The sequence below is a fragment of the Rhipicephalus microplus genome, chromosome 5 (assembly GCF_043290135.1).
Source record: "Rhipicephalus microplus isolate Deutch F79 chromosome 5, USDA_Rmic, whole genome shotgun sequence".
Classification (NCBI taxonomy): Eukaryota; Metazoa; Arthropoda; class Arachnida; order Ixodida; family Ixodidae; genus Rhipicephalus; species Rhipicephalus microplus.
Genome location: NC_134704.1, coordinates 182,846,399 through 182,873,428, shown reverse-complemented (window position 1 = coordinate 182,873,428; position 27,030 = coordinate 182,846,399). Strand labels below are relative to the sequence as shown.

At 45.9% G+C, this 27,030-nt stretch overlaps 3 protein-coding genes across 32 annotated transcripts in view; 1 reads left to right on the top strand and 2 right to left on the bottom strand.

The window, feature by feature from the left end:
• Nucleotides 1-27,030, top strand: part of LOC119173303 (uncharacterized) — a 509,098-nt gene that overhangs the window by 342,779 nt on the left and 139,289 nt on the right. For 13 of the 27 annotated variants that reach the window (XR_012895519.1, XR_012895513.1, XR_012895518.1 and 10 more), the window contains 2 exons: nt 612-18,486; nt 20,664-22,661. The exons of 9 other annotated variants lie outside the window; for them this stretch is intronic. The gene's annotated coding sequence lies outside the window, so the exon portion shown is untranslated. Of the gene's footprint in view, nt 1-611; nt 18,487-20,663; nt 22,662-27,030 lie in introns of those variants that run through there. 5 more of the 27 variants (XR_012895522.1, XR_012895521.1, XR_012895505.1 and 2 more) reach the window with 4 other exon arrangements.
• LOC142818054 (uncharacterized) overlaps nt 1-27,030 on the bottom strand; it is an 81,512-nt gene that overhangs the window by 54,350 nt on the left and 132 nt on the right. The window lies entirely within an intron of this gene.
• Nucleotides 18,488-27,030, bottom strand: LOC119174071 (uncharacterized). 4 transcript variants are annotated; one of them, XM_037424861.2, is made up of 6 exons: nt 24,222-27,025; nt 21,716-21,748; nt 20,652-20,738; nt 20,402-20,446; nt 20,249-20,290; nt 18,488-19,655 (listed from the first exon to the last, which is right to left on the bottom strand). In XM_037424861.2, exons 1-6 carry the CDS (start codon nt 24,841-24,843, stop codon nt 19,486-19,488), a joined length of 999 nt encoding a protein of 332 aa, XP_037280758.2. In that variant the 5' UTR covers nt 24,844-27,025; the 3' UTR covers nt 18,488-19,485. The 4 variants fall into 4 exon arrangements, with proteins under 4 accessions (XP_037280758.2, XP_075752391.1, XP_037280759.2 ...); XM_075896276.1 differs by lacking the exon at nt 24,222-27,025 and adding an exon at nt 22,127-22,266; XM_037424862.2 differs by lacking the exon at nt 20,249-20,290 and having other exon boundaries at nt 24,222-27,030.

Sequence of the window (27,030 nt, the reverse complement as noted above, 5' to 3'; positions counted from 1 at the left end):
GAAGTCTTTGGCTCCAGCATGCAGGACGACCTGAACGCTTCTTGAAGTTAGCTAGCCAACACAAGGCGTAATGGTAGCTTAAAACTTTGAAGGGCTTGCCGCAGAGGTAGGGGAGAAAATTTGACGTAATCCAGATGATGGCAAGACACTTTTCTGTTATGTAATATTTAGTTTCTGCTTTGGATAGCGACCGGCTAGCGTAGCTAATAACCCGTTCGAGTCCCTTGGTCATCTGTACAAGGACGGCGCCGAGTCATGCACTGCTTGCGTAAGTATTGATTTCAGTATCAGCGTATTTGTCAAAATGTGCTGGTAGCGGAGGCATGTGTGATTTTCGAACCTTGTAAAATTCCTCGAATCTAACTCATTCTTTACCCTAGCACAACATGGTTTCCAAAAAAACATACTCCTGCGAGACGCAACTGGCATCTTTCACACATGAACTGAACGTTATACTGGATCACTCTTCTCAGGCCGACTGCATATTTTTGGATTTTTATAAAGCGTTCGACAAGGTTTCCCACAGTTTAATAATGCACGAATTACTTCAACTAAACTTTGACAGGAAATTACTAACTTGGATTGAATTCTTTCTTGACAATCGTTCTCAGTATGTTGCTGCTAACGGAATGAATAGCCGCCACACCACTGTTCTATCTGGAGTACCGCAAGGGTCAGTGCTTGGTCCTCTTCTTTTTCTTATTTATGTTAACGACTTACCTGCGTGTCTTTCCTCTCATGTGCACCTATTTGCTGATAACTGTGTAATATTCTGTGAATCAAGCTCCGATGCCGACGTAACTGCTCTTCAAACTGACCTTACTGCGGTATCAATTTGGTGTCAAAAATGGTTAATGAAACTCAACGTCAACAAGTGCAAGGTTATGAGAGTGTCTAGAACAACTAATCCACCTCCTACCTACTCTCTCAATGGTCTTGCATTGGATACCGTTTCTAGCTATAAATATCTAGGCTTACACATAACCAGCACTTTAAACTGGGCAATCTACACTGAACACATAATTGCAAAAGCAAACAGAATGCTTGGGTACCTACGTCGCAACTTTGCTAAAGCTTCTTCCTTAAAACTCACCCTCTACAAAACATTGATTCGCCCTAAATTAGAATACGCTGCCTCGGTTTGGGATCCTGTAAATGCCAATTTAATACACTCATTCGAAATGGTTCAAAATAATTCTACCCGCTTTATTCTTTCTAACTATAACCGCACCGCAAGCATATCGGCAATGAAATCTAGCTTGAATCTGCCATCTTTAGCATCTCGCCGTCAGATTCTTCGTTTGTGTCTTTTTCACAAAATATATCGCCATCTCCAATTACATAATGAACTTATTTCACTACCAGATTATGTATCACCTCGTCTAGATCATCGTCACAAGGTCGGAGTTTCATTATGCAGAACAAATGGCTGCCACACATCATTCCTACCGCGCATGAGCATCGAATGGAATCACCTTTCCGCATAAATAGCAACTATCCAAGATCATGAACTGTTTAAAAACGCCATTAGCTAAGACTGTATAAGTAGGAGCCGCACCACTGTAATAACTGCATATCCATTGCTGCATTTCTGTATTCTTTTTTTCTCCATGTGCTAATACCACTCCCCTCTGTAATACCTCCCGGACCTAAGGGTACCAATAAATGAAATGAAATGAAATGTAAAGACATCGTTTAAGCTTTTGAAATGCTTGATTTGGCGTCGTTTGCTACTTGAACTGCACGTGGGTCTTTCCGAGATGTGTTAGTGGCTGGGCGATTTGCTGAAGGCTTTTTAAAAAGCATCTGCACTAATCGCAGAAGCCGAAAAAATTTGCACATGCCTCTTTGTCGGTGGGCGGCTGGCAAGCAGCAATGGCATCTGTGTTCCGTGGGTCGGGGCGACCCCTGGATATGCTGATGACGTCGCCCAGAAACAACAACACCTCATACGCGAAGCAGCACTAATCCGGCTTCACGGTGAGTCCAGAGATATTTATTGATTGAGGTACAGCTTGAAAGCGCCGGAGATGTTCTTCGAAGCTTCAGGGTAACGCAATGACATCGCACTACTACAGAAGACAAATCTCCCACTTCAATCTGGCCAGTACTCTATTCGTAATGCGTTGAAACACCGCAGGTGCCACGCTAAAATCAAAAGACATGACTTTAAATTAGAAGAGGTTGTCGGCATATAACAAATTCATGAATATTTCATTTTCGCTTCGCGTGGCTACAGCGTGAAGGATTTACAAGAGAGGGTCCCAGAATCAAGGAATCGTACCAGGACTTTCTGTACAAAAGGATCTCACAATAAGTAGAAAATATCTGCAAAATTGTAAAATAAGATTATCTAACTCATCCAAAAAAGAAATTACACGTGTGCAAAACTTACAAAAAGGAATACTGAGATAATAGTTGACAATAATGAAGCATTTTAGTACACTGAACGGCTTTTTATGTGCGAAATTTTGAAGTAAATGAACACAAGTTCATTCTGACAATTAAAACTTGCAGCGAAAGCTGCCATAAATAGGCAAAAAAAGGCAACTGTTCTCTCCAAGTTAAACGACGGGCGCGTCGCTTCGGTGTTTCGAGCGTGAGCTAAGTGGCGTGCGGTCGATGTGAACAAGATTCATTCTTCCTGGCATCTCATGAGTGTTCAGACGCTCCTAAGGTGTTTTTACTGCAGCGGTACGAACCTTCTCAGACGCCTTCCTCTGGTCGGCTCGAACCGTACGCAAGCTTTAATGCATGCCCTTCCCATGTGGAGTAGTAATGTTCTTACCTAATTAAACAAGAACAGAGAATTCTGCAAATGAAACACAGCGCGTGCTACCCTCAACTATTGGCTCATGAAAAGAGCCCGTAGTGTTTTTTAAACACAGCGCGATAAGCTTTATTGAACCAGAGAAGTCGCAACAAGGTCACAATGAAAAAAGGTCGTATGAAAAGGCTGGCAAAGGTGGCACAGGTTCTCGTGTCATCACAGGGAGGGGGGTTTTGTCCTCTTCCGAAGGCGCATATGCCTATGCGCATATGCATCAACGTGTACAATACCCCCGGGGTGAATCGTAGCAATCCTGTCGATTGGGGTCGTAATAAGGCTTGAGACGGTCGACGTGTATGGTCTCGCGTCTGCGACGGCGCAAATCTTTGATTGTGTGAGGGGCTCGACGATGTGGTTCACCATCGAGGTCACATCAATGATACAGCACGAACATGCTACCGCACCAGAAGTTTATAAGAAACGCCAGAGAAGTAAGAGAGCCAGCACCAAACGTAGGAGCTGAGTGATGAACATCGTCATGTCGAGGTTTTTGTCGACCTTCAGCTTCACTCCTCATGAAACGAGCCAACTGACGGCAGTCTTGGGCGTATCTGGCGTATTCAGGAACTGGAGAGCACCCGGATGCACCAGTGTGGAACAGAAGTATAGTGTCCAGTAAGTGGGAAGGTTCGCAGCCGTGAAACAAAAATAACGGTAAAAAGCCGGTAGTCGCTTGCGTCGTGGTGTCGTAAGCGGAAGTAACAAAAGAAGGTGGTATAGCGTCCCAGTTAGTGAGGTCGGAGGAATTTCACTCCTCAACATGTCGCTGAGTGTGCTGTTGAATCGCTCGGTGACACACAATATTTGTCTCTAGAAGGTATGCGGTAGATTTCCGGTGTAAAATGTTGCTTTCAGCGAGGTTAGTTTGAATGACCTCCGACAGGAACAGGCGACCCCTATCACTTAGTAATTGCCGCGGAGCACCATGGCGTAGAATGAAGCTGCGGAGAATAAAGAACGTAACTTCATGGGCGGTCGCTGCCGGCAGAGTTACAGTCTCAGCGTAGCATGTCAGATGATAGGCGCCAACAATACTCTACCGGTTTTCAAAGCCCCTATACGGGAGGCGCCCGTAGAGGTCGATACCCACGCGGCAAAATGGGCAAGCCGGACACAAGAGTGGCTATGAGATGCCAGTAAGGTGCCACACTGGTGTCTTGTTCTGTAGTAATTTAGTGCAAGACTGAACGTATTTCTACATAAAGCGATACATTGCTTGCCAGTAATATTGTTGACGCAGCCTTTCGTACGTTTTCGGGATATCGGCGTGAACACTTTGGGGATCTGCATAAAAATTCGCGCAGACGTCAGAGCGCATATCACTAGCGACAGGAAGCAGCCACTTCCGACCACCTGGCATGTATTTGCGGCAGTACAGAATGTTGTCTAGCAAGAAAAAGTGCACTGCTCACGCTAGAAGAACCGGGGGACCAGCTTGGCACCACGTAAATCAGCTATGGCAAGGGCTAGACTTAGGGTCATCACCTATAGCATGCAGAGCCAAGTTCATGACAAAGTCAGGATACCCTCAAGCAGGTAGACGCACCTCAAGATATGGGCGTGCGAGAAGTCAACTCTCACCCCGCCGCGGTGGTCTAGAGGCTAAGGTACTCGGCTGCTGACCAGCAGGTTGCGGGATCAAATCCCGGCTGCGGCGGCTGCATTTCCGATGCAGGCGGAAATGTTGTAGGCGCGTGTGCTCTGATTTGGGTGCATGTTAAAGAACCCCAGGTGGTCGAACTTTCCGGAGCCCTCTACTACGGCGTCTCTCATAGTCATATGGTGGTTTTGGGACGTTAAACCCTGCAAATAAATCAGAAGTCAACTCTCAAGATCAAGACCAACAACCTCTACGACGTTCAACTCGCTAGCGCAAACCACTGAATTGTCTCGCTTACTGAAGCTTATGGGGGAAAGATGCAGTGTTATCAAGCACGCGTTCCAATATATAACTAGAACAGTACTGTTTACACGTCTCATGATTTTACTTATCATGACGAGTCATGTGACCTTTGCCGTTTAGTTATAAAGCCACCCTGCAATAAACGTTTTTTTCGTTCTGCCCATTTTACCGGCTATTTTCAGTCACGCCAAAAGCTGAGTAATGAAAGTACAAAACACAGTGCCGTGATGTGAAGCTGAACACTGACTCCACCAGAAAATCGCAAAAGTCAAGTTAGTACAAACATGCGAGTTTCATATAGTGTTAAATAAAATGGCGTCTTGTTTGAAGGCACTGGCTCATATACTTCCGTACCAGCGAACACACCCGTGATCAGAAAAGAGATGGAGGGAGCGAAGTCGTGTGGAGAGTTCATGAACACTTGGAGACATTAAATACGCACTCAATTAACAACGCTGATTACAACGCAGCTCATTAACAGTTACCGATGTCTCGGAATCGCTTCTATATATTCTTGAAGAACACACCCGTACGTTTCAATTAGGGTGAGCGTGAATCGGCATACATATCAAGAGGTCGGTGTTGTCTCCACGCACCCTTCCAACGCGCCGGAGAGCCTGCAACGAAAATGGCTGCCACTACACTATGTTGCCTGCACGTAGCTTACTTTTGTGGTACTCTGAAAATTTTCCAGTTATTTCTAGTTCATGACACATGCACGATATTCAGTTCAAAACAGGTTTATTCGAAGCACTAAGCTTTCTAGCCTACGTCATGTCGTGACCGCGTATACATTCACTAAAGTCTAGGATTTATCCACACCGACAAGAAACTGGTGTAAATAAACACCAATGCACGGTGTCATGTAGCGTATTGCAGTGGCGTAGGCCACGAACACGCACTAGACTCATTTCGAGATTATAGCTAGTGTAATGCCCAGCCTATGCAGTAGCCATTTTATCTTTAAAACTACTATATATAACGGGAAAGAGAGTCAATTTATGAGTATGTCACTTCACATAGAGGAGGAGGAGGACGATACAACTTTATTTGAAAAAAAAAATGAAAGTATATGTGGTTGGGCCCCTAGAAGTCCGGGAGCCCCCTGGCCGACATGTCTAGGCAGGCCCGGTGCACCAGCCACAACTGGTCGTTCGAACCAGTGACCCGAAGAGCGGCCTCCCACGAGGAAAGAGGAGGGTTAGGGATAGGGTCTACCACCATGGGCTTTGGGCAGTTTCACAAGCAATGGAAAAGATAAGCCCGGGGTGCCCCGCAGGTGGCGCAATGTGGTTGGTGAAGAGTGGGGTAAATTAGGTGTGCCAAATAGGGAGAAATCAATGATTTTGTCTGTAGCTGGCGCCAAACTGAACTCTGATTAGGGGTGAGGGAGAAGTGCGGGGCAGGGAAATCTCGATGCTGTTCCGGTAATACCTCGTAATCTCATGGTAGGTGCGGATTCCCTCATGTGGTTTTCTCACGGGTTCGGGTGAGCGATCCCCCAGGGTCCGGATGGAAAGACCTCGGACATGCGCATGAACGCGCTCATTCCTGGGGATACACTCATGTCCAGGCACCCACGTGATAGTCACCGGATGGAGAAGTGAAGTAATGTTGTTCAGTATGCGTGGATTGTCTTTGGTGCAATGCTTTTACGGAAGTATCAATAAGTGCTCTGGGAATCAGTGCAAATTTCTGTAATGGTAGAATCTGCGGCCGCATGCACCACTGCTAGGGCTAGTGCAACCCCCTCAGCCACGTCCGGGTGTGCCGTTTTAACGGACGCGGAAATGCTAATGCGCCCGTCTTCTGTCATGGCAGCAGCCATGGCCGTTCCTTCAAGTGGGCCTACCGCAGCGTCGACATAGAAGACGTCTTCACAATTTTTGTACCTTTGTATGTAATAATCAGCGCGTGCTTTGCGTCAGCCTAGATGGCGTTGTGGATCCATGTTGCGCGGCAATGGTTTGAGTTGCATGTGTGCCGCGACCCTTATTGGAATAGGCGACCATGCTTCTTCGTATCGCACCGTGTCACTTGATTCAAGCACCAGGGTTCGGAGAAGGTTCTGCCCTGTAGGTGTCCGAGAAAGACGCAGGAGCTGATTGCTTCTCTGTGCTTCTATTATTTCTTGCACTGTATTATGCAGACTAGTCTCTAGGAGGAGAGTAGTTTTGGTGCGCATCGGCAGCCTCAATGCGGTTTTAACCACCCGCCTGATTAGGCTGTTAGCCCATTCCATTTGCTTTTGAGTGAGATGGTGATACGGAAGACGATAAGCGAGGTGACTAAACACAAAGCCTCAACAATTTGGATGGTGTCCTTTTCAGATAGACCATGATTGCGTGACGCAATCCGGTGGATCAGTGCTGAAATTTGCTTTATCTGCTTATCAAGAATGTTCAAGGAGTATTTTGCGCCTAAGTTTGATTGTATGTGTAGACCCGATTCCCTGATTTTATGTACTCTTGGTACAGGTTGACCATGCACGTGCAGGTCAATGCTTGGGTCGTGCATGTGGGGTTTAATTGTAAGTAACTTGGACTTTTTTTGCCAAACAGTGGAGGCCCATTCTACTAATATACCACTCGATGACGTTGATGGCAGTTTGTAGAACGTCTTGTGCCTCCCCAATAGAGCCATGGCACACCCACAGAGTCATATCATCGGCGTAAAATGCATGCTGTAATTTAGGAATATCAGCAAGCTCTTTGGCCAATGGGGCCAAGGCTACATTGAATAGGAGTGGCGTTAGGACAGATCCCTGGGGTGTACCCTTGTTTGGGAGAAAAAAAGTGACGGATGTAAGTGTACCTAATTTAACCTCGGCGATGCGGTTTTCCAAAAAACCTTTGACATAATGCCAGGTCCTACGACCACAGTCAGTTGTGGCCAATGTCCTGAGAATGTGTTCGTGACCTACATTGTTGAAAGCCTTTTGTATGTCTAATGCGAGAATGGCTCTGGTTTGACCTGTCTGCAGTTTGGGATAAAATAGAGTCTCTTTAACCTGCAGGAGGACATCCTGCGCTGATAGATTGGGGCGAAAGTCAAACTGGGTATTGGGAAAAAATTGCTAGCTTCTAAATGTGGCTGTAGTCGACGGAGAACAACATGCTCAAAAAGTTTACCTACACAGCTCGTGAGCGAGATGGGTCGTTAATTTTCGAGAAGTAGTGATTTGCCTGATTTCGGAATCAGATTAATCTCTGCATGTTTCCAAACACAGGGCAGTGTGCCCTTGCTCCAGTGTTCGTTAAAGAGATCCGTGAGCTCCTGTAGAGACACGTTATCTAAGTCTCGGAGGATCTTATATGTTATACGATCCGGCCCTGGTGAAGTGTCCCGGGTAATACAAGTCAGGGCCTCTTTTACCTCTGCAAGTGTGATATCTGCATCCAACTTTTCGTCCGGATCAGGGGGTGTTAAAGGGAGTGCGTTCAGATCCGCCGGTAGGGGCTGAGGAATGTAAAGGTTTTTTATGTGTGTCATAATATCTGTGCCTTTTTGCTCTTCTAGGTAAATGAGCCGTTGGGTAGCGGTGTGAATGTGGTTTTTGGACGACGTGGGATCTAGAAGGGCCCTTAGGATGTTCCATGTGCGTTTTGTGCCAAGTGTTCCATTCAGTGTCCGACAAAAGTTTTCCCAATTGGCTTTCGCTAACTGGGTGGAATACTGTACGGCTTCCTCTGTGACTGCAGCGATACATAGGCGAAGTTTGCGGTTTAGCCTCTGACGCTTCCATCGTTTACAAAGGCTTCGTCGGACCTCTATGGAGTCCTGAGTTCAGGACTCTATAGATCGCGTAGTGGTATCCGCTGCGGCGATATATGTGTGGAGTTTATCCCAGTCAACGAGGGTCTGCATTTTAGGTCGGAAATATTTAAAATTTTGCGTTATGACGGTTCGAATCACCTGGTAGTCGCTTCCTAATGTATCCGACAGAACCTCATGTGTTTTTACTATTACATGTGCACTAGCCATTGTGAGGTCAGGCGTGGTATCGCTGGCGGTGCTAGTGCCTACTCGCGTTGGCACAGTAGGATCAGTAATTAGGGTAAGTGCGTGGTGCATCATGGCGCTATGTACAAGGTCACCTTTCGGTGAGTTACTTATGTAACCCAATGGGGTATGGCGTGCATTAAAGTCACCTACTATAATGCGATGTGTGGACCACGTTTGAGCAAGAATTTTGGGTATGCCAGTGCCCTTATCTTTAGGGGTGCTGTATATGTTGATTACCAAGAGTTCTTTACCCGATGCGTGATTCGACGGGATTACCTAAAGAGCAGTGTACTCGGTTCCATTCTCTGATGAGCTTCTTGTAGGGGTCCGATCTATGAATGGAACGGTTTTATGAATAAGAATAGCGGCGCGCAATGTTACCGATGCCACCTGATATCCTTGCAGAGAGCAAGGGACAGGCCTCGTCTTCTGCAGAGCCACTATATATATTGGGTGATTCAGCGGAGTGTTGAATGTAGGCGGCCAATTGAGAGTGTTTTTTTCTGATGCTTCTACAGTTCCACTGCCATATGTTGATGTCAGATGAATTTTGATTTCCGGATGGAGAAGGCAAGCCTGCTCTTCCGGGATTTTTTCGATTACTAAAATTCGCCATGTTGGGTCGTTGTGGGAGTGTAAACTCCCGATTGTGGGCTGTTCGTCTGCGCCATGTGCTGAGAGGAAGCGGTGGCAGATTTGTGTTGTTTATGCTTACGGTTTGGTGATGATTGAGCTTCTATATCGTACAGGTGATTAATTGCAGCCTCAACTTTTTCCATGGGGTGACTAAACGTAGTCTCCATTCTCTGGAGGGCCTGTTGTTCGTTAATCAGTTGTGTTTTAACAGCCTCGAGGCTATCACTTACGAACTTTAGAACTAGTTGTGTGAGGGCTTGAGTGAATTCTGGGGTTTGGAAATACTGGGCACACGTCTGTTGAACGAGGGCTGGTGAATGGGGTGGTGTTGATCGCGAAGGATTTTGGGAGGTCTGCTCAACGGGCGACTTACCAGGGACGGCCAGGGGGTCCTGCCGTCGCTGTAGCTGCGACTGTGGGGCTTGAACTAGGCGACCTCCTGCAGCTAAGCCAGATGAACTCAAGGCCCCTCCCCTATCCTCCAAGCCAGGTGCATGGGTGGGCTCTCGTTGCGGAAGTGCTGGCCACGTATTGTAGCTTTTCGCACTGCATTGTGAAGAAGGCGGTGGGTAGTTCCTGGATGAATGCGCAGATGCCTGGATAGGTGGAGGTGCTCCGGGTTGAATAGGTTGCGAGGTCTGATTTCCATGCTTTGGCGTTTTTGAGCGCTTGGATCGAACACTTCTACCGTGGCCCTCGCTGCTGGCGTGCTGGGGACCGCTGCGAGGTTGGTTGTTTGTTGGCAACTGTTCACAAAGTTGTTTCAGTGGAGGATCATTAGGTTTTTCTAGGAGTGGGCGTTCATCTCTAAGAACACGGGGTCCAGGTCTCCTTTGTCGGGTTGGGCAACCCAGGTCGATGGTGGGGTGTTCGTCGGAGCCACAGGTTAAACACTGCGGGACGCAACCATCGTGGTGTTCACTTGGGTTGAGAATGCCACAATTTCCACACCGGCGTTCCTGTGAAAATGGGCAAATGTCTTGCCGGTGGCCAGTTCTGAGGCAGCAGTGGCACACTTGGGTGATTGGTCGGAAAGGTCTGCATCGAAATTCCACGCCTTGGAAGTAAACGTATCGGGGAACACGCTTTTCCTCGAAGGTGTGGAGGCATGCTCCATTCGTCCCAAATGGTCGCGCTTGGATAATATTCATACTTTGGGGATAAGTGACGGTGTCATTTATGGGGGCGTCCTCTGTGGGTATAGGTAGGGCTCCTGTGATTACTCCCTTGCAGGAATTATCTGGGGAAGCCACGTAAGCGGAGACTTCATACGATCTGCTGCCGAGCTTGAGCGTCTGCACATGGCACAGCTGTACCGCGAGGTCTGGGTCTGAGGTGCTGACTAGGGCGATGTTCTGCTCCTTGCGTACTCGTATCCGCGCACTCATGGGCAAGGGGGCTCAGAGCGCGGTTTGTATAGCAGCGCGCAAGGGTAAAACCGCTTCTTGTTGTAGAGATATGCCTCCTCTTATACGAAATATCACCTTGTGGTCCTCTACGGGAAGGTGTGGCAGGCGGGGCCGGCCGGATCCATGTCGGTGCTCGCGTTGGTGGAATGTGGCTGGTGGCGTCGCGGAGGCCTCCTCGGCAACTACCTTCTTTCGGCGAGCGTCGTTCACCCGAAACCACGAGAGGCACGGATGGTGGCAGGTATGTATTGTTGGACGCTTTGGCAACGCCGCTCGGACCGGGGGTAGAGTTGCTGGGCCCGACATTGTCCGTGGGTTTGAAGTCGTCCGCATCCATGCAGTTCAGTTGGTCCGGTGAGTCAGAATTGATGGTGGTCGTCTCCGCGAATCGAGCCCCTTCCCAGTTCGCGGCGTTGCGAGGCGCGTTGCAGAGCGCGTCGCAGAGCGCGTCGCAGAGCGCGTCGCAGAGCACGTCGCAGAGCGCACCAGGCACCAACGCGGCTGGCGCGTCCGCCGAGGAGCCGTTGCAGCGGGGGCGCGTGTAGGCTTAATGTCGTGACCACCGCTTACGGTTTTCAAACATTCGTTTCTCGTTGAAAAAGGAGTTCAGCGCAAAAATATTCGTGCCAGATGAAAGATGGTGACTTGCCTGTTGCGATTCTTGTGAGATTTTTTGCCGAGGGCCGTAAAATCCGGGCTCTTAAGGACGGATAAGTAAAGCCAGATGTGGCCCGGTCTGCATGCGTTGGCGCCCCCTCCTGGTCTCCTCATATAGAGATGAGGGATTTGTTCATATAGTAAACTTTGAAATTTTTCACCTGTCCTGTAGCGCAACATCTGACGTCACTGCTTGTTTTTTAACATGGAAACATTTATGCCGGGGCCCACCAAGATTTCAAAGACGTACTTCCTTCACGGACATGACGTCTAAACAGTAGCACATAAGAATATAACACAAAATTTTGTTACGGGAGTTGAGCCCATGACCTCTTGATCGGCGACGACAGTTGCTGGGCACACTATTCCCTGCGCCACGGTTACTTTTCTCAACGTGGTATTTATTAGAATGCGTATTCGAATAGTTTGTGTGCTTTAAAGTGGTCATGACACCTAATTTTCAACGATGATCTGTTTTGTGTGGATTGATTCTTGTACGTTCACAGACAATCTGGCGATAGTCTAATGAATTTGATGGAGCCGATAATTTATAATCGATTATTTTTTGAACGAGCGAGTGACCTTAGAGTCGGGCAACATTGGCGCGATCGCTGGTTGTGACGTCACGAACCGCTTGTTTGGTGAGCTGCTGCACGGTCTGCATTCCGGAGGACGATCACGTACCATGGTCAGCTACGCTTGCACTCAAACTTTTTCTGCGTTGTTCAATTCGCCGCTGCAACTAAATGACTTGCAGGAGTTTAAATAATGCAACCGCGTCATCCATGTAGATGTGGTACTTGCAGCACGCAATTTCGGAAATCAAAAAACGCCCTCTGAATGTGCAATGTGTATGCAGCTTGCCACTAGGGCTAAATATTTGTTGAAACTTCTCGTAAGCAGTGCCACGGTTGAGTGTCCACTTGCTTTTTTTTTTACCGGAGGCAAGCGAATGAAATCGCATATCGTGAGTAACCCTAGTGTCGCACTGACATGCTGTCCGCTTCGGTCTATGTTTACATATGCCGCACGCAAAAACCGATAAGAAACAACGTTTCCCAGGCGCAGTATTGTTGTGACCACATATTTATTATGTTCAGCAACGAAACTCAAGCATGCACGTATGCTAGTCAACAAAAATCTGCACGCTTTGCCAATTCCACGGCTGTAAGTAACACTTGCTCACGAATTCAGCGTCGACGGACCCCCGTATCCCTAGCTCGCTTCTCAAGCTGGCACGCTTGAAATAAAGCTATAATTTCAGAAAGACGTCTGCAACGTCCGCCACAACGGCGGGGTCGTTGGCATCATGGTTCACACCATGTGCTAGGCTTTCTTCGTCGCTTGAGCTGGCGGCAATGAAGTCGAAGTCATAATGCGCAATGAGCACGACGTCGTTGACGCATATGGTGATGGTACCGGTAGCACATCGCTACACTTGCAACCCACTGACACGTGCGGACCGCGTGGCAAGCAGCACTCGCAACACAAACCACATGCGTAAGGGGCTGTTTGGAAGCAGACGACGACACTGCTCCTTCAGCTTGTGACGTCAAGCACCGCATGGCAACTCATTGGTATGCAGCGGTCTATAGAGTTTACAGCCGTTGACTTCTACGGTTTATTGTGAACCGAAATGATATCTTAGAGTCCAGCTTTCACACGTGTATAAACATAATTGAACCTCTACTTTCGTTTTGTGCCGAAAACCGTCAATTGTAAGATGACCATGTGATGACCCCTTTAAAAACACGCATTTTATATCTACTACTGACCTCTCAAAATATTCTTGGAAAAGTGTCCTAATGAATCGTGACCGTGAAATACACGATTAGCTCTTTGAATGCGTCCTTTCGACGCTTCCGTGCTATTCCACGCGTTTCCAATAGAAGGGCGATTTCGTCAACGCCATGACACATTGCCAGATGGCGACCATACCGAAAGCGTTGGCGTGATCCATAACCATAGCATCCATCTATACAAAAATAGTTCTGCAACGTGTAGAGCCACACGCCGGCTTCGCCTGGATCAATATACCTGGATGCGACTCGGCGTTATACGCTTCGGCTCACCATGGAAGACACAAGGCGCGTTGCGTTTCTCTCTGAATGGGCAGTGGCGTTCAGTTTGGGGATGATCAGTCATGCTGTTTTAGTTGTCACAACGTTTTGTTTAGTTCCACTCTCACTGTTAACTACTAAGCTACAACAACATTCATGACTACATGGGCATGTTTAATTATGAATCACTCATTAGTTACGGACGTTAGCCGTCGGGTTGGAGATGTATCACTAAGCGTCATGCACTTGCGTTGAAAGGTGATTAGCCTGTCGAAAATCAGCAAACATTGTATGAGCTCTCTTATAAGGATGCACAGTATGCACTCAACTACTTCTTTATGGAGACGTTTTACCAAGGGGCGGAAACTTCCTTTTTTTTCGCATGTAACCAGTCTCGCATGCTGATACACAGAGACAGTGCCGCTTTTACCGCCGGCGGTTGCCCGGCGTCTTACTAGAAATGAATGATGAATATAACATTTATTTCATGACGTCACTGAGGAGGTCGCCAAATACAGGGAAATGTAAAAAAGTTTGAGAGGTGGAGGGTTGCCACGGAAGCCCTCCGTACCCCTTCACATGCATGAGGAATGCACTCACGCCTTCTCTTAAGCCCGTTGGTCGCTTGGGCGAGGCGGTCATCAATGAAATTTTGTGAATTTTTCTAAATTTTGTTCGTGAGTTTTGAAGTGGGAGCTGGTTAAGATAATTGATTTCTTAGTAAGACGAAACTGTACTGGCACAAATAAAACTACTTACTGCACGTTTCCAATAAAAACAGAGATGTGCACTTATTGTGAAGAAGAAGGAAGGACAATAGAAGGAAAAGAATGGCATGGAGGTCAACCAGCTATAGGCAGCCGGTTTGCTACCCTGCGCATGGTAGGATAGGGGAGGTGAAAGTGTCAATTTATAAAGGCGGCTGTAATTTACAACTGGCACATGGACATATAAGCGAACATTGAACCGAGAATATCCGAACCAATGCGAAAATGCTCAACAATCGCGACTATACAGGATACGTCATGTTTGACTGAATCACGTTTGTTGTGACAGTGCGCATAGTTTTCTTACAAAACACGAGAGTCAAACGATACATAAGTTTAGAGCCACAGAGAGATTTGAAGCGATCAGAAGTTCTTTAAGGAAGATCTTCCCTATGTACAACAGTGAAGTTCTTTCTTGAAAATGCAGCAGCACTGCCTTGACGAAGAAACGTTCACTGGACAAAACGTTGGCATCAGCGACCTTCACTGCAATTGTTTTCAGATGGATCCATTCAGTCACGTGTATTTGGTTGACAATAGTAGCAGAAAAGACTCAAACCCCGGCCATTTAAATTTCATCATGATCAAACAAGCGCTAAAAAATACACACACTCAGAGAGGACACAGACGAGTGATCCGAGTGTGTGTAACTTTTAGCGCTTGTTTCATCATGAACCTTTACCAACACGCCCAACTGGCAGTCATCGCTGATTTCATTGTTAGAAACGAGTTAACAATAACCTGACTTCATTTGAACGACATGCCAAAAGTAAAAAGAAACAAAAAAATCTTAGACGATCCAAAATGATTTCGAACCTTTCATTGAAAGTCTTTTACCGGGAGCAGCTTGACAGCAGTCTGGACTAATTAGTCCAGCGACACTGCACTTCTTTGAGTGCAGCCAGGCTTGCTAAGAACTTGGTTTTTCATGCAATCGTACAAAATCAATACCTGCTCAAATTATTAGCCCAAATACTTGTGTTCACCCGACGTCACGACGAAAACTGAAAAGCCTTAGTGGAACTGGAAGTCCCCAGGTTAACACACCGCAGAGCCACGAAAAACATGTTTTGCCCTTTGCAGCCCATTTCGTCGAATGCATGCACCGCCCGGCGTAGCTCACTGCGGCTTCCGTTTTCCGCCTGCCAACACAAGCTGTCTTTATCTTTTCCAAAGTTGCTACGCTAACCGAGTTAGATAATTGAGCGCAATCCCAGATGTAATTGCGTTCAGCGAGTGGTGAAAAGAACCGGAAGTGAGCGCTACGAACTGATGTCATCCGCTTCCCACGCTTTGCCTTATTTGGAATTCACAAGATGAGAAAATATAAGGCTTGTAAACAAAAATTGGCAGACCCCACGTACAGTGGGAATCGATTATATGTGAAGCACGAATGAGAAATGTTGATACGTCAGCTTAAAATCAGCACAACGTTTCAAGGTGGAGGTTAATAATTCCGTATATAACTTCCGTGTCCTGATTATCATGTTTGGATGTGTCGTTTACCTTCGTCATCTATTGGGTTCAAATCGCGGCTGCGGCGGCTGCATTTCTAATGGAGGCGCAAATGTCGTAGGCGCGTGTGCTCAGATTTGAGTGCACGTTAAAGAACCCCAGGTGGTCGAAATTTTCGAAGTCCTCCACATACGGCGTCTCTCATAATCATATGATGGTTTTGGGACGTTAAACCACACAAGTCAATCAATCAATCAATTCGTCATCTATTCACGTCACGTGATGCCGAATTCAGTATATGTAGAGCTAGTGTGATGGCCGCGAACACGCTACGAGTGTGTTATGCTGTCATGTTCTTACATGACACGCGTGTAAAGATTATCATGTTTGCGCCAGTTATATATTTCGTCATCGACTGACGTCACGTGAACACAAAATTTGGTATGTGTGGAGCAAGCAAAACGGCCACGAGCACATCATGAAGGGCTCATTATACTTCAATGTAGCGCTGTGTCCAGCGCGCGCACGTTGGGCACAGGGACGCTACGTAAGCAAAACGCGAGCACACCGGCGACTAGCCGCGGTCGCGCGACCATTTGCGACTGGCGACCAAACTGCGAGCGACGTTCACACCGGCAAGGCTTCATGCGAGCGACCGGAAGTCGCAAACCCGGAGAGTCACGTACAGATTTCGTTATCAACGAGAACTTGGGCGACCGGCGACGATCAGCTGATCAGATACGGAGCCCGCTGAGCGCGATGCGTTTGTTTTTGACGGCTGTGTTTGCGTAGCGTTCTCCCGGCAGCATCATAGACTTCGAGTCGAGTGATGAAGAAGAGGTTGTGGCGGTGCTGATGTGCTCAGCCAACGTGTCAGCGCTGGCAGCACGAAAACGTTCAAAGCAAGCAAGGTGGTGGTGGGTGAGACCGTCCCTTCGCTCGCGAGAAGTGGCTGGCCACACAGGGCGTCTGCTTCCCGACTTGCGCTCGCACGACGAGGAGTATTTCCGAGAGTAAGTTTATGGTTGTTTTACGTGCTTATAAGATAGTGCATAACACGTTATCTCGTTCTTTTTTTGGTGGTTAGCTTCATGCGGATGCCGGCACGAACGTTCGACACTTTGCTTGAACTGCTGTGCCCCGCAATATCCAAGCAGGTCACAAACTACCGGCCTACAATTTCGGCGCACGACTGCCTGGCCATGACCATTAGGTAAGAGCGTGTGGTTTGAAGATTAATATGCTGTGGCTTGTGGCTGCGCTTCGCTTGTAAGGAAGTTTCGCTTGGGCGGATAGAACGAATTGCATTTATGACGTATGCGGGCTCGATGGTGCAGTCGTTACTGCGGTCGGCAGTTTAGGCATAAATGAGGTGTTTGATTACGGCCGCATCGATCGCCTTTAGGTGGAGGCGAAATGCACTTAAGTTGCCGCGTTTGTTGCGCACGTACGTTAAGAATCTCAGGTGGTGAATATTTCAAAACCATCTGTTGTGGCTTATTGCGTAATCAGTACGTGTTTTCCGCTTGTAAAATCACAGAAAATGGGATTCTGCGCTACACAATGACATTACATTGTGGACGTGTCAGTTCCCGTTTTCTGTTATCCTGATGCACAGGTACTATATGGAGCGCAATTATGATGTTATAAAATAAGTGAAACACAATCCTCAGCTTTGCGAGTACAATTATGCACAAATTTTTAGGACAAATTGATGTGCTGTTCAAGGCACTCAAAGAGTATTCATGCCAAAAATATTTTTCAGCATCGAGGAGCGAGGAGGTTCAACCAACCACCCTTTATGTATCTGCATGCACGACGGTGTGTGTTTGCACAAGTACACATGCGAAATTTCTCACAAACATGACCAGCGTTTAACCCCTGCACCTTGCTACAATTTTACGTATGTTTGTTAAATTGACAGTGACACAATACACTGTGGACAGTAGCGCAGTGGCAATACATATTGTGGATGGTTGTGTGAAAGCAATTTAAACAATAGACTTGAGTGGTGTACGTTTTGCGAAATAGGTTCTCTTTGAATTTACAGCTTTTCAGAAATCCATGCTAAGCAAATTGCTACAGGTACGTTTTGGTTGCCCTTCTTCAACCTGAGTGATATGAGCACGTACGCTCTTCCATGAAAAGGTTGATGCATGCTTATGATTCGCCAAAATGTGTAGCCACAGAAATATTCACTGCATATAAGACAGCTTGCGGAGTGCACAAGCAGTGCGACTGTTCGCGACCAGTCGCAAATGGTCGCTCGACCGCTCCTAGTTGCCGGTGTGCACCAGCCCTAATTAGGTTTAACTGTACAGCGCAATCGTTCTCTCAAAAGTGTACAATGGTTTTGTCCAAATGCGAGCAGTTGCTGACCTTGGCTGTCAGGGAACTTGACATATCGAAATTTCTAAAGTTAGTCAGTAAGTATGCATTCTATCAGAAGCTGTGATGATGCCGTAGAAAATAGACAGCAGAGGTAGCGCTCATTATTACATAAAAATGAGGAACACTTTGGCAATGTAGTGTCATGACTATGACACTGAAATGCAACTACGCGTGAGATTTTCAAGCTCAGCATGCTCCTTTTACAGTGTGTGTCTTCCATCATGGCTGTGCCGACAGAAATTTCACATGGCACTTATGCGTTTTAGGTATGCCAAGGAAGTGCGAGATAAATTGGCGCACTACTTCGTCACAGACGGTCAGGTGCCTTGGCAGGACAAAGTGGTAAACAGCACTTGAGGCGTACAAGGTGAAGGTGGGTTGTAAATGCATTTTATTGCTTACAGAACTTATGTACATAGCATCTTCTTAAGCTAAACAAACAAGAGAAAAATCACCCGTGACACAACAGATACATTACAGGGAAAACTGTCATGTCCAAATATAATCATGAAAACACAAAAATAAATAATTCATGTTAAAATATTTGAGTTATTGCACGGTTATCACTACAATTATCACAGAAATAAGTTGCCCTAAAGGGGTCATGACACCCAATTTTCAACCATAATGTGTGTTGTATGAGCTGATTCTTGTATGTTCACATACAGGCTGGCAAAATTCGAGCGATTTGGTCAGGCTGCTAATTTTTAATCGCATATTTTTATAAACGAGCTAGTCGCCTGACAGTTGGGCAATACTGACGCACTCACTATCCATGACATCACGAACCGCTTGCTCGACAAGCTGCTGCACAGTGTGCAATCTGGCAGACGGCCGTGTTCCGTCATCAACTGCGCTTGCAATCAAATTTTTTCGCATTGTTGAACTCTCCACTAAACCTAAATGACTTCCAGGGGTCGAAACATGGCTACTGTGTCAGCAATGTAGCGCTGGTACTTGCAGCAAATAATTTCGGATGTCAAAATGGGTCCTGTGAATGTGCAATGCGTATACCATTTGCCATTGCTCCTTCGGCTTGTGACGTCTCTCATGCCATGACAAAATGGCGGTCACTTGTGGTAGGTTGAGTTTTAGGAGCCGAGCACTTCTACGGCATATTTTTGATTAAAATGATCTCTTAAGGCCCCTTTACACACGTGTACTAGCACATTTTATTCTGTAGTTTTGTTTTTTGCTGACAACCGTCAATTGTTGAGTGACCAGTCATGACCCCTTTAAGTTGAGACTAGAAAAGTGAACACAAGATAAAAAAAGATGGGTGTCATTGACATTATATAAACACTTCAATTTGCTTCACTGCTCTGATGCAATTTTGCCTCTGCTTCATACAGCATAAGTTCTACTGCATGCATTACATCTTGTGCAATGTGCACTGGTAGCTCTCTGAGGCGTGCATCGGTACGTAGAGCGAAGAAACCAATGTTATCTTTTTTGATGACCCCCTTGTTCGCTCTGATGTGTTCAAGGTGCTCCATGCACGCTTGCGCCACAGCTTCATGGCTTGTGCCCTCTCCTGCATTGCTGCAAAGCAAGTGTGATCTGCGATTCATGCATATGAATGCTTTAAGGTTGCATTGTTACTTCGTGAAGCACCATTTAGCAAAAAAAACTGTGTGAGAACGACAAGGTAGAAACAGAAGAAACAAAACAGAGCACTGACTTTCAACTGATGTTTGTGCTTTTTGGCACTAAGCAAGAAAAAAATATAGAGGAACTGAAGCAAATTAAATAGCACACCTAAAAGATAAATGTGTCAATAGGGCGTCTACCTCTCCGTGAGAAATGAATGGGCTTTTGATCTTTGAAACGGACACTCGTGTTTTGGGACAGGGTGCTGATGTTCTGATATTAACGCCTAAATATTACGGTAGTTACATGGGTTCTGTCTGCCTTAGTATAAATGTGCCCAAAATAAAAACATCAGTTTAAAGTGAGTGCTCTATCCTGTTTCTTCTGTTCCTACCTTGTCGTTCTCACACTCTTTTTTGTTACTATGTCTGTGTATCAACTTGACCGAGCGTTAACCTTATAAAGTTTTGTATTTTGTAGCATGCGCAGGATTGTTAGAAAAAAATCTGCAAGTTTATCCTCTAAGAGTTAGCGGTATATCTCACCTAGCGCCCTCGCAGGTCCGTTGTCGTCTTGACGAGCGTGACCTGCAGTGAATTATACATATTGCTTAAATGTACAGAAAGAGATCCTTTTCGAAAAGTTGTGATTGTGATCTCTTGCCAGGAGTACCTAAAATAATTTTTTCGTTTACACACCGTTTTGATGGTGGCTGCTCTCTTGAGGTGGTTGCTGAAGCATCACTGCAGAAGAAGGCAGTATTATTATACAACTTATAAAGTGTTACAATTGCATGCAGCAGAATCTGGTGTGAAAACATTAGGCACATTCTCCAAATGTGCTAGAACCAGAAGAAGGTTACAAAACATGTTTTTAGGATTTAATAGATTGGCTATCTATGCATACCCTTCATTTGTCATTACTTAGGTGGATTCATAAAGGTTTTACTCATTGCTGCAGGTGTCGACACCAGTCTCCTCAGCCGTATCAGGGGTACGTTCCGGTTCCGCTGCATGGCTTGGCCGAGGCGGTGATCTGCAGTGATGAAAACTTCTCTCTATGTATTTGATGATGCCACTAGTACATGAACAGTTTTAGGCATTCTTCGGGAGTTAAAATGCCATTATGATTTCACTCAACACGAGGTTTATTTTACACTTGCGTTACCTCTTGATTGAGCACTGCTGTATGGAAGGTGTGCATACAGAAGTTTAATGTGCCTATTATGTTAATAAAATGCTATGTAGGTTGCGCATCTAAATGAGAACAAGAGATATTGTCACGGAGATGAAGTAAAGGTAGAGGAAGAACTCAAGCAGCTGATAAGCACGCGAGGGTGTTAATCGGCCATTGTGAATCTTGCCTGTGGGTTTTTCCCTGTAAACGCATTTTGTACAAAAGTCTCTAACCCCGTAACAATATCTCACTGGCTATGTGAATGAAATTTATACAGTCAATCCTAAATGGCTGTGCAAAGGATGTGTCTGATGAAACTGTGCCTGCTGTCATTATGTTTCTTGAACACATGCTGCATACGACTTTTGCAGCATCATTTTACTGCTAGGAATGAGTGAATGCTTCACATTATTCAGCTCACTTGTATTGCAATCAGCACTGGGCACTTGTTCATAACGAATTGACATGAATGTGTTGCCAGTCTATGCAGATAATGCATTAGTTTGCTTAATTGCGGCCTGTCGCTGATGAATACTTTGCTTTTTCAGAAATATTTGACGTTGTACAATAACCACATTCACACAGAAACAATGCCTGTGCCCTCATGTATTCCTGTGTGCTTTTGTTCAGTGTTGAGTGCTGAATGTATTTAAAAAAATGCAGTGGTTTGGGCAAGCTAACGACCTGAACACCGCCTTTCAAGCACGCTTGTATTTTTCATAATTTTGCAAAGTACAATCACCTTGTAATAAAAAATAATGTTTCTAGGTTCAAGTCCATGCGTGTACAGCTTCAAGTGCATGCACATGGTACTGAAAATTTTTGTGCATGCTCACCTCTCGTTAGCCTCTTCTGCTGTGATGTGGCTGCTGCAAGAGAACATGCAATATGTGATTCTGTCAGTGCTATTGTTTGCATTTTTAGAGCATTTTCACTGTTTTGCTACAATATAAGTACTTATGCTGCATTCTTGTAATGAATATGTGCAATGCTTGTCTATGAACAGCCTCATGACACATGCAATAAGCGATCTCTTTAGATTTTTAGATTTTGTATTAAGCCTTCCTTCTTTTGGTAAATGAGAGCCGAGAATGACACAGAAAGTACACTCAATATTCTGTTTTGTGAAGCTGTCCACGTGTTACTTGTACGGTATGCTATACTTTTTGTGTTGTGCTGATGCATTGTGCTATGCTAACCAAAACATTTCATTTTCTGTTCAATGGAGGGTAAGCATTATTCATTACCTTTGGTCAATGGCACTCATGTTGCACAGTACCCTGAAAGAATGATGCACAGAGTTATTCTTCGTAGCTGTAGCCACAATTACTCGACATCAAAACAGCCCATTGCCACCATGTTCATGATCACATGCATGCCCACTGTGAATTACCTCTTGGGACTTCTATGTTTATGTGCAGTGTACTTATGTGTATCGATATGTGTGTATTTATGTGTATGTATAACAGTCATGTGAATTAAATCAACTTTTTTTTTTGTTTAGTACTCAATAGTCAGCTAATATTGAACTTAAGCCACAGGCTCAGATTCTCCTTTCATTAATTCAAGCATGGCCTCAAAATGGGGCCATTTTATTGTTGGAATGTCGGCTGCTCCGGCTCCACTTCTTTGTCTTTCACGTATGTCTTGTTTGCTTTTGAAGATATCACGCAGGTTCTTAAATCGTTTCTCAACAAGGACACCTGAAAACAAAACCCTTGCTGTAAGAATGTATTGTGCATACTGTATTGCTGATAAATTTTCTACTTTATTTCAGCACAATTGTGAGCGGTCTTTATTTTCTTTGCCCAGATCATTTCGGCTGCAGCACCCTAGAAATCTGAATATTGGGAATCAAAATGAATCGCATGCCATCTAAACTTAAGTATTGGTAGGGGCTTAAACATTGCAAAATCTCTGCCCATGATTGAGGGAACCTGCAGCCGAGGGTTCCAGAAATGCCGCCCACCTAGTGTTTTCGACCGTCCACCTACATGTGCACGACATCACAGCTAACGCAATGATTAGTTGCGCAAAGAGTTATGTACACTATTTCTTGAAGGTAAGCATGTCTGCCAAGCTATTGTAACAAAGAAGCTGTTTATACTGTCGGCAATTGAAGTTCACTTGCAAAAAGTCTATTTCATGAACTAGCACATGATGTCTTTATCACCTTCAGAGTGAAACTTTCTAAGCATTACTGCATTGTGCAAAACTTTACAGGTGAGTATATACCATTGGTATCGGCCAAGCGAAACTGTCGTGTACAGCGGGAGCGATTGTTGTCAAACAAAAGCAAACATGTTAAATAACTTGAAAAGAAGGATGAAACTAACTAGAGCAAGATGAAAATTTTTGAGAGAAAGAAATGCAACAAACATAGTATATGACTCAAAGTGTAACATAGAGAGAGCGAGAGGAAGGAAATTATAAGAAAATAAAGGGACCAAAACATGAAAACATACCAACACATAGAAGCAGACATGAAAAATTTACTTTAAAATATAGGAACAAAGAAAAACAAAAACGAAGCACAGTTGAAAGCGGAGAGATATAACCTCTGGGAATAAAGGAATAATCGAAATATAAAGGCACCAATAGACAAAAACACAGGAGAGGAAAGCAACAGTTGTGAAGAAATGAGGATTAGATATGGGCCACATTACAGAGGAATAAATTCCCCCATCTGTGCTTTCCTTCAGTGTTCGTCCAGCCCCTAGAACACTACCATATCTTTTTTTTTACGATTGCATGTCATTTGGCATCAACAGCATGTCTGACTCCCAAATCCGGACATTTGAGAGTGCTGCTAAACATGTTTTGTATGTCTTAATTACACGCTCCTCTATGGAGTGCCCAATATGCGCTCAAAGCAGAAGCTACTTTGCATTCTTTTTTAAAACAGCACAACTGCAATGCATAGGCAAAATTAAAGCGTAACACCCTCCCCCCTCCCTCACCGCGCACTAGATATTATGCATTGCAAATGCCGCACGTTCACAAAAGCACACATTCCCTTGGCCAGACGATGACGTACAAACACAGCAAGGAGCATGCGCTAGGTGAGTTGGCAACTGCGAGCAGTATTTCGAACGTCTGAGCTTTATTATCAGCTATACAATGTTCTGTCATGTCGATTTCGATGTTAAACTCGGAAAGTCGCGAGAACAAACGTGCACACAACTGCGCCGCATACATCACAGTCAATACATCTCATGCAAACTAAAACCTTGCAGTACAAATACCAATATTTTCATTGTTCATTCATTGGCAACGCCAGCCATGCAGTACACACCTGTTCTTGCTTATATAGCTACTGAAACAAAAAATCTCGGTACTTACTCGACATGCCGAACATGCTTCCGATCTCTGCCCAAGCCCGGTCCTTTTTTGTCCGATCTTTAAAAGAAGGGTGCCGCTTGTCATACAGATATGGGTACATTTTAATTGCGTCGATGAGGAGCTTGGCCGAGCACTTAAAGCTGGCCGTCGTGGCATTCGCCTGATGCGAGGAAAAATCCACGGAGGAACGTACGTGTAGTTCGTACCTCACGGCAGTAGGCAAGCGCAACGAGAAAAAAAATAACATACGAAGTGGCCGGATGTAAACAAAGGCTGACGTCACTTCTGGTCTTCGCTGATTGGTTAAAGTGTTTTGCGACTGCAGTCGCGCGACCAAAAAATCGGTCAGGAAGCGACTGGCCAAAACAGTCGCTTTGCGACCGTTTGCGACCGTTCGCGACTGCTTGCGACCAGTCGCAAATGGTCGCGCGACCGCGGCTAGTCGCCGGTGTGCACCAGCCTTATAGTCTGACGCCAGGCGCGACCAGCGTCCGTCGACGCGGCCCGACAACAACCGGCACGAAGCGCGACATGCTGCATTTTGCGGCGATGTGTTACACAGACAACACTGCGTCTCGCTTTTTTCGTGACGGAGGGTCGCCGGACGCGCTAAAACGTGCATGCGTCAAAGCAACGCATAGCGTGCCTGCGTGTATACGGCAGTACCGGCGCCTGGTGTGGCAATGCCGGCGTGACGCGACGAAATGAACGACGGTGAGCACGCGCATCACGTCACGTCGAAATGTGTTGGCACTTTGACTGTGCCATGTAGTCATGTTGTCACATGACACGCATCTCAGGATCATCATGTTTGCACCAGTCACATACCTTCGTAATCCATTGGCGTCACGTAATACCAAATTTGGCTAAGACACTTTGCCGGGCTAGTTGGTTGGGGTTAATCATTTTTAAGGGTATACCCTTAAACTGATGAAGCTCTATTTCTAAGCATTTGAACGTCAATGTGACAGCAGGCCGTCATTCATAAATTAAGGTGTATTTTTTTCATTTTGACGCCTCCCATGTCAATATGAAATACAACCTAGTCGACAATTTGACAGCATATTGTCTTATAAAAATGACAGTGTTCTTGATCATTTTGACAGCTCGCCATGTCACTAAGAAATACAACGCAGTTGTCAATATGACAGCTTCACCACCGATGTGACTGCACGTAGTCATTTTGAAATGACTGTGTTCTCGATCACTCGATCACGATGGTGTCTCGCATGTCGACACAATATGCGACCCGGTAGTCGCTTCTACAGTGCTGCGCAATCACTTTACCTGCATGCAGGTAATTTCAGATGACGATGATTTTTATTGTGGCACTTGGCATGTTTATGTGAAATAACACTGAATATGACAGAGTGATGCTCTGCTGCCTGAATGCTTTCATGTCAATTGCAAAAACGTTTGTGGGCTTGGCGGCCCAGTTTTTCAGAGTATATGCCCGTTGGCATGCCTAATTTACACGTCTGTGTCAGTATGGTCCACTGAAGTGTGTCTAACTTACAGCGGATTCTGCAAAAGATACTGCAATGCAATTGGCACATGTACTTGCATATTTATTTGAAATACGGTTACAGCCTTACGTCACCACCACACCATAAAGGGCACTGCAGCACATGAAAAACGAACTGTAATACGAGGATTAATAAAAGCTTTACTACCTACATGTTGAGTTTGCAAAAATCACACACTAAGTGCTTTATGTAAGTAAAAAGTTGTACTTACATAAACACATATATAAGGAGCATAAGACATAAGGAACAATGCGATTGTCATTAGCAATCCACAGCTTGTAAGTTGTAGTTCACCTTGCCTGTGATGCGCTTCATCATTCACCCGGTCCCGGGCACGGTTATCTGCGAGGCTTTTATTTTTTCAGATGATTGATGACAGCTTGTTGCGATACCAAGCACAGCCCCAAGCGTGCCTAAATCGCAAAATTGCACCCAGTGCTTTATTTAACCTCGAAGTGATTGGCCGCGAAGTCCGGGAACTCGGCACGCGATGTGCTGGGTAGCGGCATTCGGTGACGATGCCCACTATAGATGCGGCGACGAAAAATAGGCGCACAACGTGTTTGGTCTCGCAATTCGGGACGCCGAGACGCGCCCGCTGCGCGACGAGCTTGGCCGTAGAGTCCGCTGCCGATGCGTGCGTAAAATGAACATCCGCTGCACTGAGGAGCAGGCGGGCGACGGGCTTCGTTGCTTACGAAGAAGCACAGTGCCGCGCGACCGCTGACGCGTTGTTCTTGCCCACAAAGTTCGAAGTTCATCTTGCGCGTCGGCGCCGAGAGTGGAGTTAGGCCTAGTGACGACTCCGAGCAGCAGACGCGCTGGCCGTGGTGCCGATGTTCCAAAGTGCGTAATGCGTGGTCGCGAGTACAAAGAGTCATCCTGCGATAATTTTTGTCACGACGCCCGAAGTGCTCGTAAGCAGAACCTCCAACCGAATATCCGACGAGTCAAAGCACAGTCGATGGATTTGTGGAGTTTAACGTCCCAAAACCACGATATGATTATGAGAGACGCCGTAGTGGAGGGCTCCGGAAATTTTGACCACCTGGGGTTCTTTAACGTGCACCCAAATCTGAGCACACGGGCCTACAACATTTCCGCCTCCATCGGAAATGCAGCCGCCGCAGCCGGGATTCGAACCCGCGCCCTGCGGGTCAGCAGCTGAGTACCTTAGCCACTAGACCACCGCGGCGGGGCCAAAGCACAGTCGGTCTGAGACGTGCGTTTGCGATGTTTGTCACGAGCACAGCGAATATTTTTGCAAAAATGGAAGCATGGAA